Source organism: Xiphophorus hellerii, chromosome 23, assembly GCF_003331165.1.
Source record: "Xiphophorus hellerii strain 12219 chromosome 23, Xiphophorus_hellerii-4.1, whole genome shotgun sequence".
Classification (NCBI taxonomy): Eukaryota; Metazoa; Chordata; class Actinopteri; order Cyprinodontiformes; family Poeciliidae; genus Xiphophorus; species Xiphophorus hellerii.
In genome coordinates, this window is record NC_045694.1 from 6,507,913 (window position 1) to 6,525,272 (window position 17,360).

A 17,360-nucleotide genomic window follows, 5' to 3' on the forward strand; every position below is an offset into this window, starting at 1 on the left:
GAGTGGTTCTTTAGCATTGCTTTGGGTCAGGGAGTGGTACTTTAGCATTGCTTTGGGTCAGGGAGTGTTTCTTTAGCATTGCTTTGGGTCAGGGAGTGTTTCTTTAGCATTGCTTTGGGTCAGGCTGTTCCTGATTTTAGTTAAATTCCACAGGAATGAATGCAGCTATTGCCTGTGTTCCCGTTCTGGAAGCTAAAGTAGGTTTATAGGTGTAAAGTGAATTTCTAAGGTTTTTAGAATAAAAGTGAATGTTGAAATTATGTTTAAAAGTATAAAACGACACACAAGTCAGACTTTTCATTTAATAGCTAAAGAAATCAACACAAATCCTGTCTGTGTGATAGCTGGAAGGCAAAAGAAATAAGGTCTCAGATCAGAACTTCTTTTCTGCTGTTAAGCTGTTATGTGCCATCTTAGTGAGAGTTTGAACTTCAGTGTGGGTCGGTTTCAGTCTGGTCCCATGGCTGTGTGAGTTTTCTGCAGGTTCACTGGTTTAAATATTAGGTTGGCCTCCTGCTGCTTCCCTCAGCTCCAGGATGTGACCCGAGAACAGATTTATTTCCAGGCACTCGGCTGGTTCTTCTCGCTTACAAGAAGCGTCTAAAAGGCTGGAACACATTTCATTGGTTCCTGTAAAAATATTCAGTGTGTCAGACAGCAGACAGTAACCTGGATTATAGCTTACAGCTGATATTGGTTGTGTGTCGGACTCTGTGTGCCGACTCACTGATATGAACAGTAGATGGTGCTTGTGAAATACCTGGTATTGGTGTTTGTGACACAAAAGGAAATCAGCTTTACCAATTATGAAAACCTAAAAACAAGAGCTTTGTGTTTTGATGTATACCTAATGCGACCAGCTGGGCTTCCAATCATATACAACGTTTTGCTAAACTGAATTTAATTGTAATATGAGGTTGGATTGTGTTAGAATAGTTTTATTGTCTATTTCTAGGTACAAATTGTATCTGCTTGTCAAGTAAATATGACCTTCAATTTTAAATTTTAAGTATATTCAATATATTTTTTTTTATCCTATGTGTTTGTATGCAATTATTAGTGAACTTGTTGTGTATATTCAAGATATAAAAAGGTTTTTTATAAATAACCTGTGAGACACAGGCTGTCTCCAGATCTTTAAAGTTTTTTAAAAACACCATTTATCGTATTTATTTCATAATATCATAATATAAACACTGAAAATACGTTTTTTGACAATGCATCTTGAAAAAAAATATATTTTTATACAGTTAGTTTGAATTTTGACGTAAGTACTTATAATATTACGTTAAAAAAAATCTGTTCGGGAGCTGAAAGAACCGGTTCTTTCAGGTTAGTTAAGGCAAAAGATCCGTATCTCTAAGACGAACTTCAAATTCCATCTTTATTAACAGAAATACGGTTCTGATATTCTGTTTTCCTCCTCATGGCTCATTACCATGAAGGCCTTCCTATTGGCTGCTCGGCTTCAAAACCACGCCCCTGATTGGGCATTGGAGCTGTGCCGCACACCCACACTTAATCCTGATTGGTTGGCTGCGTAACGCTGCGTCTTTCTCTCTTTATCGATTCAGACAGTGCCTAAAATATAGTTTTGTTTTCCCAGAAAGGCGTGAAGTCAGTTGGTTTTTGATAAGAAGCGATGCTCGCCTGTTTTCGCAGATACGGAGGATTTCTGGCGGAGTTTTGATGCGCTGGACTGATGAGCTGAATTTCTGAGTTTAAAAAATGACCTCAAAGAATTTTCGTCTGGATGATTTCGTCGCAGGATGGATCGGCGGTGAGAAATAAACTCTTCTGCTTAATGTGTTGGGTCAGAAACGCGTTGTTCAGTGGAGGAAAATGATGAAGGGAATTATTTTCAAATTTTTTCCTTTCTATAACCATGAATTATTTTTGCTAAATTACATTTGAGAGGTAAGATAACCTGCTTCATACACCTGCACAATCTTCCGTTAATGTCCAGCAGCAACTTTTAAGATGGAAAACTACTGCATCCACATCCTGTAAAAACAAAGGGGGGTCTATACAGGAACCCTCCTCCTCCCTCCTCCGTTTTCACCACACTGGAAAGCTTTCTCCTTTCCTCCTTTTATTACCAAAAATTAAATAAAGTTGTAAAATGTTTAATTTTTGCTTATATAAATTTTTTTTATTTTGACTGTGCGTTACTCGTTGCGTACCAATTGTTCCTGTTGCTCTGAAATCCGCTTTTAGTCAAATGCTTGCAGTTAACGATGTGGCCAGTAGGGGGCCCTACTGCTTACTTTCATACGTTGCGTAACTCAAATAGAAAAGTAGGTCTGGATCTGGAATCAAGTGGTTGTTTGTCCAGTAAACAGAAAGTATTTGGTTTGCCAATCATGTAAAATAAAACTTTATGCAATAATAAAGTTAATTAAATTAATTTTAATCAATTTTTAAAAAGGTGTTGCATCATATTGATATTATTTTGTATACTACAAACAAAAAACAGACAAAAAAAATTAAATGCTGCAAAAATTTGAAGATAAAAAGTTAATTGGTTTAAATACAGTAAAATCAATAATCTGCAACTGCACAAATATCTTGTTGTTCAGGTTGGTTGCTTCTGTAGTGTGGCCAAAAAATATATAAAAAGTGTTTCTGTTTTATTTACAGTACCTCACTTGGCAAATCTCAAGTATTTCATCCATCCAGTACATATTTAATCTGTAATTCTACTCAGCGTTACTTAATTTATGGATTTATTAGATTAGATTTCTTTCTTTAAGTGAATTATATTGCTTGTTACTGACACTCAATCTCATTGAAATAGGCCCAAAAGAAAAATGTTTACTGAGAAAAACATGGATACTTTGCTTTCTCTGATAAATTTCACATCTTTCTTACGGATGAAGTAGAGAACAAAAATATATAATTTTTTACCAAGCAGGTTACAAATTACACTTTTCTGCAGCTCCTCTGGATTTTCTGATTGCACAAAGTCTTGGAGACGTGGACTTAGCTGATTTTTTTTTAAATTACTCATCAACTCCCAACGGTAATGAAAAATACAGCTGTTTGTGTTAACTTTCTTCGTGCTTCAGATACAATAATGACTGCAGAACTAACTCCGAATATGTTGAGATTCTCATTTTAAGGATGTCATTTTGTCAACTTATTAGTTAAGGAGTTAAAAGCTAAATCATAAAAATGTTATTTAATCAAAACTTGTGGCAATTTTACTTTAAGTTTTGAAACTTTTGGCAAATAAACAACATAATACTTTTGTGTTACTGAATTATTTTTGGAAGTATTTCATTCTTGGTGTTTTTTCTTGTGTCTAAAATATGAAATGTTCTGGTATTTAAGACATTTCCCATTTTACTGCTAAACTTAAAGTGAGGGCCCCAGTTGGATTGCTCTTTCTTTACAACGTTGCATCTTTCTGAGTTATTTTTAGTTCTTCCAGGGAAACAAAAACCCTGGAGTAGATCCACAGGAGACTAACGGATGATTTATGGGTTTTTCTCTGTGGGCTCATATGCACGGCATCGGGAACAGCTTGCTGCATGTGTGGATGGGCCTCATATTCATACTTTCTGACATACCAACCCATCAGGGCGATAAAAGAAGGCTTTATCTTCAGATATGTCAGCAGCGTCATGTGCAGCATCGCTCCCAGAGCTTAGAAAAGCTTTGAGCACATAAAGCTTTTACACTCAATGTAAAAGCTTTATGTTGAGTCCTAAATATGTTTGCTGGGGCCCACTGGGTTAGCAGAACATGTCATTATCTTGGTCCCAGGGTTGGAAACTCTCCCTTTGAATGGTTTGTTTGCTAATATTTCTTTTGTGCTGCTGTCTAATAGTCTCCATGTTTTCATCACAAGTTTCATCACAGAGCTACCATTCAAATGTAGTAAGTTAACAGACTTCTTTCTTCTCTCTTTGATGAGAGAGCATGTTTTGTCTTAAAAAGTAAAAAAACTCTCAGAAAGTTACCAGGACGTGTTTTTCTCTCAACAACAAGATACCTTGTGTTTTCTTCTTCTCCTGGTACATTCTGTATTCACTGTGTCTGTCTGTGTTTTTCTGCTGGTTGCAGGCGCCTCCAGTGTGGTCGTAGGACATCCACTGGACACAGTGAAGGTAATTAAGACTGAACTTCCCCGTATTTCAATCTTTACAACTGTCTCCTCCTGATTGCAGCATGGTAAAAGCCTCCATAAAGACACTACCACATGTTGCTCAATAACTTCTACCTCATTGCACTAAAACCTTTTAGACACGTTGCTTTGATTTTATTTATGTGCAGCTACAAAAAGTATGGAGGGGACAAACAACAATCCTTTCTTCTTTTCAACAAACAGGGTTAACATTTATCTTCATTTTCTATCACTGCTCCATAGAGAGTGTGCTCACGTACGGTCTGTGTGTCTGGTACGGCAGCAGCACATCCGCGGACAAGAAGGCGCTCCAGATGGTTGTTAGGGCAGCAGAGAGAACCATAGGCTGCCCCCTCCCCACTATGGAACAGATTTACACTTCCAGGCTCCACAAGAAAGTTTTGGACATTTTAAATGACTCTTCACACCCTGGCCATGGTCTCTTCCAGCTGCTGCCATCAGGCAAGAGATACAGAGCAATAAAAACCAGGACAAATCGCCTAAAAAACAGTTTTTACCCGATGGCAACCATGGCACTAAATTCAAAGGCATAAGAACTTCTGCTCTTGACACCACTTTGTTAAAAATGTAAATTCTGTTGCGACACCTCCAGGCGCTGCAACCATCTTCTGATGTCTATTTATTTCTCATTTTGTACTATTTATTTCTTTATCTTTGTATAGTATGTATATACACATAACCTGCATCTTAACTCGAGTCGAGCAAATCTCCATCTCGTTATAATCTGTTGATGACAATGACAATAAATCTTATCTTATCTTATCTTATGCATTTTCAGACAGAGTGACGTTACTCAACATTACAGAAAAGAAAATGGGAGTATTTGTCTCTGACATTTCTGAATAAAAAAGTTTAATGATTTCATTTTTCAAAGTCTGGTATTTAACTGGAAAAAGGTGGAAAAGTTCCTACAGTTTAGAAATTAGACTTTCTTCTATGGAAAAGGATGGATGGATGGATGGATGGATGGATGGATGGATGGATGGATGGATGGATGGATGGATGGATGGATGGATGGATGGATGGATGGATGGATGGATGGATGGATGGATGGATGGATGGATGGATGGTTGGTTGGTTGGTTGGTTGGTTGGTTGACTGGTTGGTTGGTTGGTTGACTGGTTGGTTGGTTGACTGGTTGGTTGACTGGTTGGTTGGTTGGTTGGTTGGTTGGTTGGTTGGTTGACTGGTTGGTTGGTTGGTTGGTTGGTTGGATGCTCCTCTCTAATTTCTGGACGTTTCGTCCTCCAGACGCGGCTCCAGGCAGGAAGTGGCAACCAGAACACGCTGCACTGCATCCTCTCCATCTACAGGAAGGAGACGGTAAACACCTGACCTTTGAACTTCCTCTCAGCCGCCATTTTAACTTCACGTGACTTCCATCTTACGGCACATAAACATCTGTTGATTTCCATCGTATTCATTACATCGTGGCTGGTTATTTTTTCTCTTTTTGTCGGTTTTCACCAGTTTTATTGGTTTACTGCACATAATTACAGCTCTGTGGACAGCTGTGTTTTGATCCTCAAAACCTTTTTTGTTGCCTCTCTTTCTATTTGTTCCACTTATTTTTTGTTTTATTTAAATGGACCAAAAGTCCTGATTTTTCTTTTCTTTTTTTAATGCGACGCTCAGGTGATGGGGTTCTTTAAGGGCATGTCTTTCCCGCTCGCCAGCATCACTGTCTACAACTCAGTTGTGTTTGGCTTCTTCAGCAACACTCAAAGGCTCATAAGCAAGTATCGCTATGGCGACGGACGGCATCCCTGCGGCATGCTGGACCTGACTGTGGCCAGCATGCTGACCGGACTGATCTCAGTGGGGCTCGGCGCTCCAGTGGACCTGGTCAAGATCCGACTGCAAATGCAGACACAAATGGTTCTGGCAGGTAAATCTCTGTGTTTGTTTTTTTCCTGTTTGGAGGTTTTATTTTTCTGTAATTTACTGAGGAAAATGTAAAAACTACTTTCTTTCTTGGCAGCAATCTTGTAAAATTTGCAGACTGGTCCCTTTTTCCTCCAGATATGTCACTTTCAGTTTCATCAGAGCCAGTTTCAAAACTGAACGTGTATGAAATGTCCCCCTTTCCATAAACTCTATTTTCTTCCTCTTTGAAATATTTTTATTATATCATGTCCAAGTTTAAATATTAGAGTTTTTTTCTGAGGGCGTATACATTCTTAGTCTCACCATTATCAGGTCTTGCAAGGTCATATCTGTGGCAGACAGTTTGGTTTTTCCGTGATCTGTTAAACAGTAAACCAATAAATTCAGGGTGGATCTAGGTCAATTGAAAGATAAAATGGTAGATGAAACATTTATAGCCGCTTCCCGCCTTTTACTCCTGACCTCGTCTAATTGTTCCTCAAAGACACTTTGGCTTTGGTTTCTAAAATCCCTTTTATTGTTTTATAGTGGTGCAAAGTTAAGTCAGACTTGAGGACACGGTTTGGACGTCAGCTTCGCGGAAGTGATGGTTCTTAGTGGTTAATAAACTCCAGCTTGTTAAAGCAGTGGTGCACAGCTGGTCATGTGGTAAAATTATGTCAGATTTTTAATGGTGACTCTGAAAAAGTGCTGAGGTAACCTGACAAAAAAGTTGTTGAAAACGCTATGGTTGTTTTCAGAGAAAAACTTGCTGATGTGTTTTACATTAATATCCTCGTGCAAATGAGCGCAATTTAATTTAATTTAATCAAATTATCCTGATTTTGAAGCAGCTAAGAAGTCCAAACTATCCGTCTCTACAACAACACAAAAGTATTGCTATTTTCTGGTGTAAATATGTTACTACACTTGAAATTAGACTAAACTAACTTCCAAGTAACTTTTCAATAAGATATTGGAGCTTGTTTTAAGTCAATTCCTTTAAAAGTTACTTGTAAGTTAGTTTGTCTTATTTTAAGTGTACTAAGATTTTTGCACAAGAAACTAAACAAAATGGTAAAATGTTGTGTTTTTGCAGTGATCACCTAAAAGAGGCAGGTAGATGTTGTTCTTTTGTGACCTCCTGGTTTGACTAGCTTTTTTTCTGCTTAGAATACATCTTCCTTATCTCCATTGATTCATAGTTACTCAGATTGTGTGTTTATTTTAGGATTTGTTTCATGTTTTGAAACATTAGCTGTGTTTCCATTCACCGTATAAGACAAAGAAGACAGCAGGCTAGAGGATGATGGCGCCGCATGTTTTTTAATAACTTATTCACATGGCATTTTAATTGGAAAAAACACAATTGCGACATTAGCATAATATTGACAAAATATTTATTACTGTATTTTTCGGACTATAGGCCACTACTTTTTCCTCCCCCTTTGAACCTTGCGGCTTACAGTCCGGTGTGGCTTTTCTGTGGATTTTTCTTCAGCCGCCTAGGAGCTCTTTAGCGGGAAGTGAATCAAGAAATAGGAGATCAAAGAAAATGCTGATTTTCATTTAGAACAAGCACAAGCTAGCTGCAGGCACGACGGAGAAATGTTTTCAAACTCATACCCCCTCATCATGGAAACCACACGAAGAAGTTCATATGATGCCGCTTTTAAGTTGAAGGCTATCGATCTGGCAGCACAGATCAATAGCTGCTGTACGTAAGCTCAGCGTGAACGAACCCATTGTTCGGCGTTGGAGACGCAGGGCTGCGTCCTTAATAGCAAATTTATTAGGGGCGCAGCGGAAAACCGAGAGCAGCGGAGATACCAGCAGCTTACAGCCCGGTGCGGCTTATATATGTACATTTCCAGTTGTTTTTTTTTACTTTGTGGCTTATAATGAGGTGAGCTCTATAGTTCTAGCTGGCACTTTAGACATCTAAAATTATTCTTTAAATCACAAAATAAATAAAATTTTCTTTTCTCTTTCTTTGTGGCACCACAGTCTGCCCCTGTTACTTCTATTAAACTAATGTAAAAATATTTGTGTCTTTTTTCCAGAGAACCTCCAGTTGGCTGGTAATGTGGCCAACGGCACCAACATCCCGCTTCGCTCCGTTGACATTCCCAACCAGCGACTCTACAGAGGCCCGATCCACTGCATCAGCAACATCCTGCAGACCCAGGGCATACTGGGACTCTACAGGGGAGCCGGGGCCATGATCCTGAGGGACGTCCCCGGATACGCACTCTACTTCATCCCTTACGCCATCTTCTGTGACCTGCTGACCCCTTCCAGCTCGTCCAGCCCTCACCCCTGCTCCATCTGGCTAGCCGGAGGTTTAGCAGGTAAATAGTGGGATCACTACTAACTTTTACTATAAAGATTTGGATTCTGAGTTGTTTATTCACCTCAAGTTGGTTATGAAAGTAGCCGCAAGCTAAAAGGTCAAAAGACTAAAAGGTATTTGAAGAAGTTAAATTCAATCCAGTTGAATGCAATCAATAAATAATGGTGATAAATCTAACAAGAGTTTTTTCAAAATTGAAGTCTTTTCATTAAGTGAATTTATTTTCAAAATGTCAATTATCTGGTCAGTGGAAACGCAATTAAAGTACATAAAAAACAGCTAATAAGACGTCCAGGTTAAAATGAGATGAAAGTTGTTTCAAAAACTAGACATTTTGTAAGCATTTGGAAAAAAGTGATAGTAAAAGGTTAAATTGAAGTTGCATTTTCCCTTCACATTGCCATAACCTAACATCTTAAAATAATGTGCACACATGGTCTGAAGGAATGCATGGTCTAACCGCACATTCCTGCTCTTTATGTTCAACTTCATATGCAAGGAGTGTGTTTTGAAAACAACTGAACCAGACTGCAGGATATGCAGCTGAGAGATTTAAGGACACATGAATAACCGGGTTTCTGATGTTGCAAATAAATTGAAATATTCAAATTGTTCACAAAATAGGCTTGATTGGATTAGAATATGTTGATTCTTAAGGATCAGCTGTTGAAAGTGTTTTAGTTGATTAAAACAGCAACGTAGCAACAATCAAAATAGTCAAACAACAACAAAATAGAGCAACGAAAGTGAGTAGGAAGAAGAAGCATGCTTATTTAATCCTCCTTCCCTTTTTTAATTATTACCAATTACCAGATGATTTCGGTTTCCTGTCTCCTGAACAAACAACCAAAGTCCCCTAAAACTATGTATTATTTAACATATATTCATTGTCATGTTCTGTGTTTTCTGTGTATTTAATTAGAGTTTTCTGTGTCCCCGAGTCTTTGTGTTGTCCTGTCTTCCCCTTGATTGTTTCCCAGGTGTTTCTCGTTCCCTAATTACCCCGTGTGTATTTAGTGTCACCTGGGTCTCTGTCGGGTCCTAGTCATTGTTTCGTCTCATTTGGCGTCTAGTCCATTCGTATGCCTTGTTGCTACCTGCGTTGAGCCCTGGATTCCACTCAGCAGTGCTGCCTCGGTTTTTGGACTGTGTTGGATTTTTGTTTGTAACTCTGTGCATTAAAACCACCATTTTTACTCCGTACCTGGGTCTACAGCGTCTGCCTCACCACCACACCCCGCACTTCATGACATTCATATTTACAGGCACATTAATGTCACGTTATTTATAGAAAAAAATTAATTGCTTATCTTCCAACATCTTAACTTTTATGCATGATTAAATTTTTTGTAGTTTCTGGTTATTATGGATAAAACTGTCCACTTCCAAAAGTGGCTATAAAGCACAGATTAATATTATTTCCTGCTCTTTTGTTTAGATACTTTGATCAACTTCTAATCAAAATGATCAAATGTTGAATATTTATAGGATTTTAAACCTTTGCATCCCAGTTTGATTATATAATGCTAATATTTTTATTTTCCATATATTACAGCATTGCTGAACTTGAAAAATTTTCTCTTAAATTAGCTTTGGATATGTTAAGGATAAGATTAATTAAGGGACTTTTATGCATCATTTTGTGAAGCATTTAAAATTTCCTACCATCTAAATTTGATGGCTAAAATGTCCCAGGTTATAATCTCACAGGAATTACAAAATACTGCCACACACACTGCAAAAACACAAAGTCTTAACAACTATCTTTCTCTAATTTTTAGTACAGATATCTTATTACACTTGGAATAAGACAAAACTAACTTAAGAGTAACTAAGAAATATGAGCTTGTTTTAAATCAATAATTCCTTAATATGGATGACAAAAGTTCTAGTTCCATTGGCAGATAATTTCATTTCAAAGACATTTTTCCCATTTATGAGTGAAATAATCTGCCAATAGAACTGGTACTTTTTATTACTGGTACTTTTACTGGTACTGGTACTTTTTCCTTAATATTGTCAGTATTAAGGAATTGTTTACTTAAAACAAGCTTCTCTATCTTTCTGTTACTTATAAAGTAACTTATAAAAGTTACTTATAAGTTAGCTTGTCTCATTTCAAATGTAATAAGATATTTTCACCAGAAGTTAGACAAAAAATACTTGGTAAAATTTTGGGTTTTTACAGTGCATTTTGATATTGCAGTTTCATTTTTAAGAAAAATATTTTTATTTTTACTTTTGAGCACAAAAATCAGACATTTCCTCTATGACACCCCAAGATTTTTAGTATTTTTCACGTTAGCCAACATTTGCTCTCACATTTGTCAGAATCTTGTCAAATGTTACATTTTAGCTCAGTCTTATATCCTGATGCTTTATCATATTTTTTGCTCGTGATTCTCTCATAACTCAGAAATCCACATGACTGCAGCCTGTAAGCTTTAAAAGTGCAGTGACCTCCATTTCAAGGGAATGTAGTTCCAAACAAACAACATATGGAAAGACTAAGAATCTGGAGTCAGAAAAACTCCAGACCCAGATCCATGAAGAAGAACGGGTGTGTCAGCTGACAGCCAATCAGGCGCCTCGGATGGCGTGTATGCGTGCTGTATGTGCAGAGCAGATAAACGCCGTGTGGTAGCGAAGGATTGCTTCCAGATGCAGGCCGACCAGCTGCGAACACGTGACAGAGTGAGAGCGTGGCGGAGCGGGGGGCTCAGTCAGCTGCTCTAAATCAGTGAGGCCCAAACAGGTTCTCCTTTTAAACGGGTCCAAGTGAAGCAAAAACTGGAGCACGGTCTAAATTATGGACAGTTTAAGAGAAATCAGAAAATACCAGAATTCAAACCCATTAAATGACCAGAACTGTCAGAAAATACAAGGCCATGTTGTTGAATCCAATCATGTTTACTGAACTAATCTCAACTGTCTTCCACTTATTCGCATTTAAACTTGATCCAAAATGTTTTTCTTAAAGCATTTTGTCATATTTGAATAAAATTTTGTCTTCAAAGTAAAAAGTAACATGCCAAGTTCTTTTCTTTTTTTTATTTTTTGCAACCCTCCTCTCAGCCCCCCTTCACGTCAACATTCACGGTCACATGTGAAAGTAGCTGCAAATGGTTGCTCAATAATACAACCATACATGTCTGAAAAGCAGAAGTAGAGCCTCCTGCACAACTGATAAGAACTTACTATCCAGAATGTGGTTTCTGGATAGTAAGTCAACAACAAAACAATTGTCTTTTCCAGCAGCTATTGTTAAACCAGCTGACCAAACGTGCTGGAGTCCTGCGTTGCTAGGAAACACCACAGTTTCCATTGAATGTGACTCAACAATCTGGCGGTCTTTGAAACGACTCATTTTCCAAACACCAAAAAATATTAACATATTGCTAATAAACAACTAGGTTGTTTTTAGAAGCAGTTGAGACCCAAATGGAAGTATAAAAATGTGCAAAATGTGAATTATGCATAATAGATCCCCTTTAAATGACGGAGTTAAACATGCTGTGTTACCTGTCAATGCACCTTTTAGTCATCACCTGTCTGGGTGGGGACTAATTAGACCACAGTATTCCCTCTTTACGGAACGATTTACCCTTCAAGACGCAAAGGAAATCAAAACTAGTAGTGATGCATTTCAAGCTTCTACTTCTGAGGAAGATACCTTCCGGTCCTGATCCACCCTGAGGAAACCTTGGACAAGATCTGGGACTTCCTGTGGAGATTATATGTGAAGGATCTCAGGAAAACCACTGGAAAAAGAGGAAGTGAGGAGAATCTCTGCTTGAACCCGGCTTCAGATAAGCAGTAGAAAATGAATGAATGAGCATATACTCTGAATTCCTTGGTGAATTGCTTCCTGTATCAAGCATGTCCTCTGGTTTAACCCAGAGCCGTCACTGTGTTTGTTCTGGTGGTCTGATTTCTCTGGTCTTCCTCAGGGTCCATCTCCTGGGTCACGGCCACGCCAGCTGACGTGGTGAAGAGCCGAATGCAGGCCGACGCCCAGCTGCAGAAGAAGTATAAGGGAGTTTTACACTGCATCGTCCAAAGCTACAGAGCCGAGGGAGCAGAGGTGAGCAGATGAACCGTGATCAGTTAGTAAAACTTAGTCTCCTCGCATTTTATCACATTACAGCTATTTTATTCTACTGTACAAATAATAAAGTTTTGGGTTGAAGTGATAGACCAATAAAAAGTACCAAGTAGTACTAAGAAGCACTTGGAAATGTTTCACAAATCAAAAGGTGAAAAGTCTGAGGTTTTTGCCCATTTTTCTATGCAGCACTCTAACAGATTTATGTAGAAGATCTATGTAGATGATCCGAATCTTTGCATCAATTTCCAATTGAGTTTAAGTGTGAACTTTGACTAGACCACTCAAAAATAAATATTCTTTGATCTATTGTTCTTTTTCCCCAAAAAAGTTTACTTTTGTTCTCATCTGACCAGAACACCTTCTTTTCTTCTTGCTAATTTTTCTGTTGATTAATTGCCTGAATTTTTTTTAAAAATCCAGAACCATTCAATATATAAAAATATTGTTTTAGGAACTTTATTATTAAGTGAAACACGATATATAAATTAATTACAGAAAAATTAATATTAGAAAGTCTTTATTTTTGTTAATTATGATGATCTTTCCATGAAAACGTGACATTTACAATATTTCATCAGAAAACAAACAAAAAAAACAATTTTTAAAAATATAAATGCATTAAAGTTATTTTTAAAAGGTACTCTTAATCTGACAAACTAGAATCTACTAATTTATTAAAGATTATTGTAAATGTAACTTCCTGGTTGTGGTCAAGTTTAATGGGTGTGAATACTCTGCAATATATTTAACTATATTATTAAGCAGCAGAATATTCCAGTTTAGGTTTTGTGTCATTAAACTGGGGATAAAACAGCCACCATTTAGTTTTGTATTTGTTCTTTACTACGAACTACAGGATATGCTTCAGTTCACTTGGAAACATTCTGCATTAATCATTAAACTTGTTACTTCCTGACCTTTTAATGGTTAATTACACATTAAAATCCCAATTGGAGACAAACTGTGTGTGAATTCCCCTGAAACCTTGTTTTATCCTTTGAACTTCACTAAAAGAAAAACAACTCTAACTGGAAAACAAGTGACGACTTAAGAAGGCAGATGTTCCAGAAACAGGAGGTGTTTTGGTGACATTGTGCTGATTGAATGGTGGGGTGTTCATCAGGTGACTGACTGGCTGTAACTCGGCCTCGTTCTTGGCCCGGTCCGCCGCTGAACGCTGCGTCCAGATGTTCGGACTGTTTGTTGTGTCAGTGGAGAAACGTCAAAGCATCTGTGTTGATAAAAACAGCAGCAGTCGTGTGATCAATACCAGAAGATCATTGATGTTCTGAGAAAGTGGACTGGACTGTTTGTGCAGCATGACGCTCGCTGATCAATGACTCGGGTTAAAACGGGTCAGAGTCCTGCAAAGTTAAATAACAAGTCGCTCTGTACGAGCTGAATGTATTTATTTTAATCAGATAAAAGCCGGTTATCTTAGTCCTGCTGTTTGATTTCAGAGCTGATAAAAACCCATTCAGACACAAAGAGGAAACTAATCACAAAGCCGAATAAAGCAAATAAAAACAGGTTAAGTAAGGATTTTAAAAGCTGAGGTTACACAAAATAAAGTCATTTTTAATGAGATGACAGAGAAAACCCAAATTAACCTTAATCAACCTTCTTTCACTTTTTTTGTTGCTTTTTTTCCCTTCTTCTGGAGTTTAATGATGGCTACCAGGTGAACTATAAGGTGCATTACTGCCACCAACTGGTCTGAACAGGAAAAATCAAACTAGATTTATCTTTAAAAAATAAAGCTTCATTGAGTTTTTATTTTTGTTATGTTATCATGAAAATATGTTGGGCACGATTATGCCAATAATCATGTAACCGTTTTGTATATTTTCCACTTGATTAAAGTTTATCTTAAGGTCTATGTGATTTAGCTGATAATTAGCTCATGTTTTCTGTTTTTTCATGTTTTATCGCACATCCAGACATTTCTAAATGGTTTACGAAGTCTTCCTCTATCACTTATTTTTCAATATTTCTGCCAAATTTATTGAGCAAGGTCACTTTCATTAAGGCAAATCTGTTTTAAAACTACAGCAGATAACATAACTGATTAATATTTAATTGCTATGATCTGAATTTGCTTTACAAATTTCAAAATAATAAAAAAATAATCTATTCAAAAGGCACTTCAATTACTTTTGCATTTGGTAAACTTTTGTTTTTATCTATCACTTCACCATATGTATATATATATATATATATATATATATATATATATATATATATAGACATTTAGAATTAGAATATATTTGACATTTAGAAAAGATTGACATTTAGACATTTAAGTGACGCAAACACTGAATGCATGTCAAAGAATAATTCTTTTTACATGTTCAGGCAGAAAACCGTGTGCAATTCTTGGAGCTTGTCCGTTTTTAGCTGGATTTATAAAACCTATCATGATTCTGCAACACAGACAAGATAAGCAAGGTGAGCAAATATCACCTGTGACTATTACCTCATGATGTAACATAAAGGTTTGCTAGAATGCGCTTAATTGCTTACAAGGTGCTTTTAAGACCTTTTAGTGAAGAGCTGAGTTTAAAGGACACTGCTGAGGAAGCTTATAAAAGCTTGAGTGTCTTTCCTTTTATTTGCATGTCCATGTCTCACCATGGACCTGGTGTTTCTCCCACAGCATGGATTCAGAAAGACAACCAAAAGTCCAGAAAGTACAGTGTAAAAGAAAGTACTAGGTATTTTATTTTAATACTTTATTTCTGTCACAATAACAAATTTTGCTGGACGATAAATTGTCCCAGAAGTTATTGCGATAAACAATAATAATGTTGATTTGAGACTATTTTCAACTATTAAAATGGTAATGGCATAATAATGCAAGAACAAAAAATATTTAGATTTGCTCATGAAATTGCAAATGTGTCTTCATAGAGTGGAAAGAGCATCTATGACTCTCCACCTGAACTATAAAAACCAATGGAAAACCCAAACTGAAAGCTCAACATGCAGTTCCTAAAATTAGAACTGAACTGTTTTCTCTGCAGGTTTTCTTCCGGGGAGCTTCTGTGAACGCCATCCGAGGTTTCCCAATGAGCTCCACCATGTTCCTGATGTACGAACTCTCTCTACAGTTCTTCAGGAGTCATTAGGACTGCTGGGAATCCGGAAACGCTCGGCCAGAAACCCAGCGAACCGGAGCCAGTTTGCTTTAGACGAGAGATTGTGAGCACTTTATAATGGCCGAGAGTCAGCAGCTTTTAGTCAAATGTTTTAGGTCTGAGCCAAAATTAACCGTTTTTATCACAGTTAGATTACTTTAAGAGTGATGTTTTACGGTCTAATAATCTGAATCTGATTATTCGGATCACCAAAGTTATGCATGTGTTCATGCGCAGATTTCTGCTTTAACATTGTAATTCGCCGAAACACACACACAGGTGTTAAAGAAGACAGATACGATACTTTAGATAAGCTAAGAAACGTTTCTGGAAGTTTTTTTTAAATGATTTTTAATTATTTCTTAACAAATTTGTTGCAAATGGGATACTCTGATGTTTAAATAATCAATGAATGAGCGGCTGTAACAGCAAAGAAGAAAAGAAATTGCACAAAGAATTGTTGCACAACTTAGTAAATTATTAAGGGACGATAAAAATACATTTATGGAGGCCAAGTGTAGCCTGAAGGTCTTTGAGAAAGTTTAATTGGCTGGAGTGCATGAACTGAAGCATAGGACACATTAGTTTTGCCTGGCTGGACAAACTTGTTCAATAAGTTTGATAAAAAAGTGTCAAAAAGTAAAAATGAAGGAAAAACTGCAAAAGGTTATTCAAGATCATCCGTGTTGCTTTTACTTTTCTCCAATAATTTTATGAGTTCAGCTATTCTGTGGAAATTTTCCTCTATTTAAAACACAATTACACCTTATGACCCAATGTTCTTTCATAGTAAGATAAATCTGAGTTTTAGATTCATGTTTTAATTGCATTTGAGCTCTTTTTAGGTTGCAACGTAAAAGTAAACTGACAGATGGATAACTTAGGTGTCAACAAAACGTTTTGCTTGCCAAAAAAAAAAAACTCTGTTCCTTGAAGATGGTAAAGTCTGTTATGGATCAGTCCTGCAGCTGAATCTGAGCTGAGTTTGCACATGTGGAGGTTTTTATAATGATGTCACATGTTCCTGTCTGTGGGGGAAATTACAAGAACATAATGGTTTTTATTGCACAGTGTTACATGGCATTCATGTGATGATCTGTTGGATAAAAAATGCAGCAGGCAAGAAAATCTGAAAATGTTATTTTAGTGACATTATGTAAGTTAGACATGCAAGTACTGAGACACGTGGATTTTCTTAATGAATTTTGAATAATAACTGATTTAATTGGGATTTTTTTTAGACAAAAAGGGTTGAGGTGTAATTTTTAGAATTCACTAAAATGAGAAAAAAAATATTATTTTTAATGTATGTGACATTTTTGACACAATGTGATTATCAAACTCAATATTGTGATACTGTCTACTTCTACCTGTATCTGTGTTTCTTATATTAAGAAAAGTGAGTTTTACTTCAGTTAATTTTAACTTTCTAATAACTTTTCTGATGTAACTGAGCCACAGTGGCACAGTTACATTGTTTTTAGTTAAGTTCTGCAGCAGATCAACACGTTTCAGCCACTAAATCAACATTACCATCGCAGAAGGGAAATAATAACATTTTACATAGCTTTATCCTCATGTAAATAAGTGTAAATATGTTTAACTGCTTTTCTGGATATTGAAAAGCCTAAAGTGTCCTTAAATAAATCTTTATAAACACTTCATGAGCCTTGTTTCAGTTCTGAATTTGCTTCTGCCAGAATGTGATTACATGTGAGATTTAATTTAAAGTCACTATATTATGTT

The 17,360-nt window shown here is 36.8% G+C and overlaps 1 protein-coding gene across 2 annotated transcripts; it reads left to right on the forward strand.

Moving 5' to 3' along the window:
- The first annotated feature begins 1,556 nt into the window (after positions 1-1,556).
- On the forward strand, positions 1,557-17,276 carry slc25a48 (solute carrier family 25 member 48). 2 transcript variants are annotated; one of them, XM_032555203.1, is made up of 7 exons: positions 1,557-1,780; positions 4,069-4,112; positions 5,402-5,473; positions 5,786-6,038; positions 8,080-8,367; positions 12,320-12,453; positions 14,833-15,439. In XM_032555203.1, exons 1-7 carry the CDS (start codon positions 1,729-1,731, stop codon positions 14,872-14,874), a joined length of 885 nt encoding a protein of 294 aa, XP_032411094.1. In that variant the 5' UTR covers positions 1,557-1,728; the 3' UTR covers positions 14,875-15,439. The 2 variants fall into 2 exon arrangements, with proteins under 2 accessions (XP_032411094.1, XP_032411093.1); XM_032555202.1 differs by lacking the exon at positions 14,833-15,439 and adding an exon at positions 15,501-17,276 and having other exon boundaries at positions 1,560-1,780.
- The last annotated feature ends 84 nt before the right edge of the window (positions 17,277-17,360 follow it).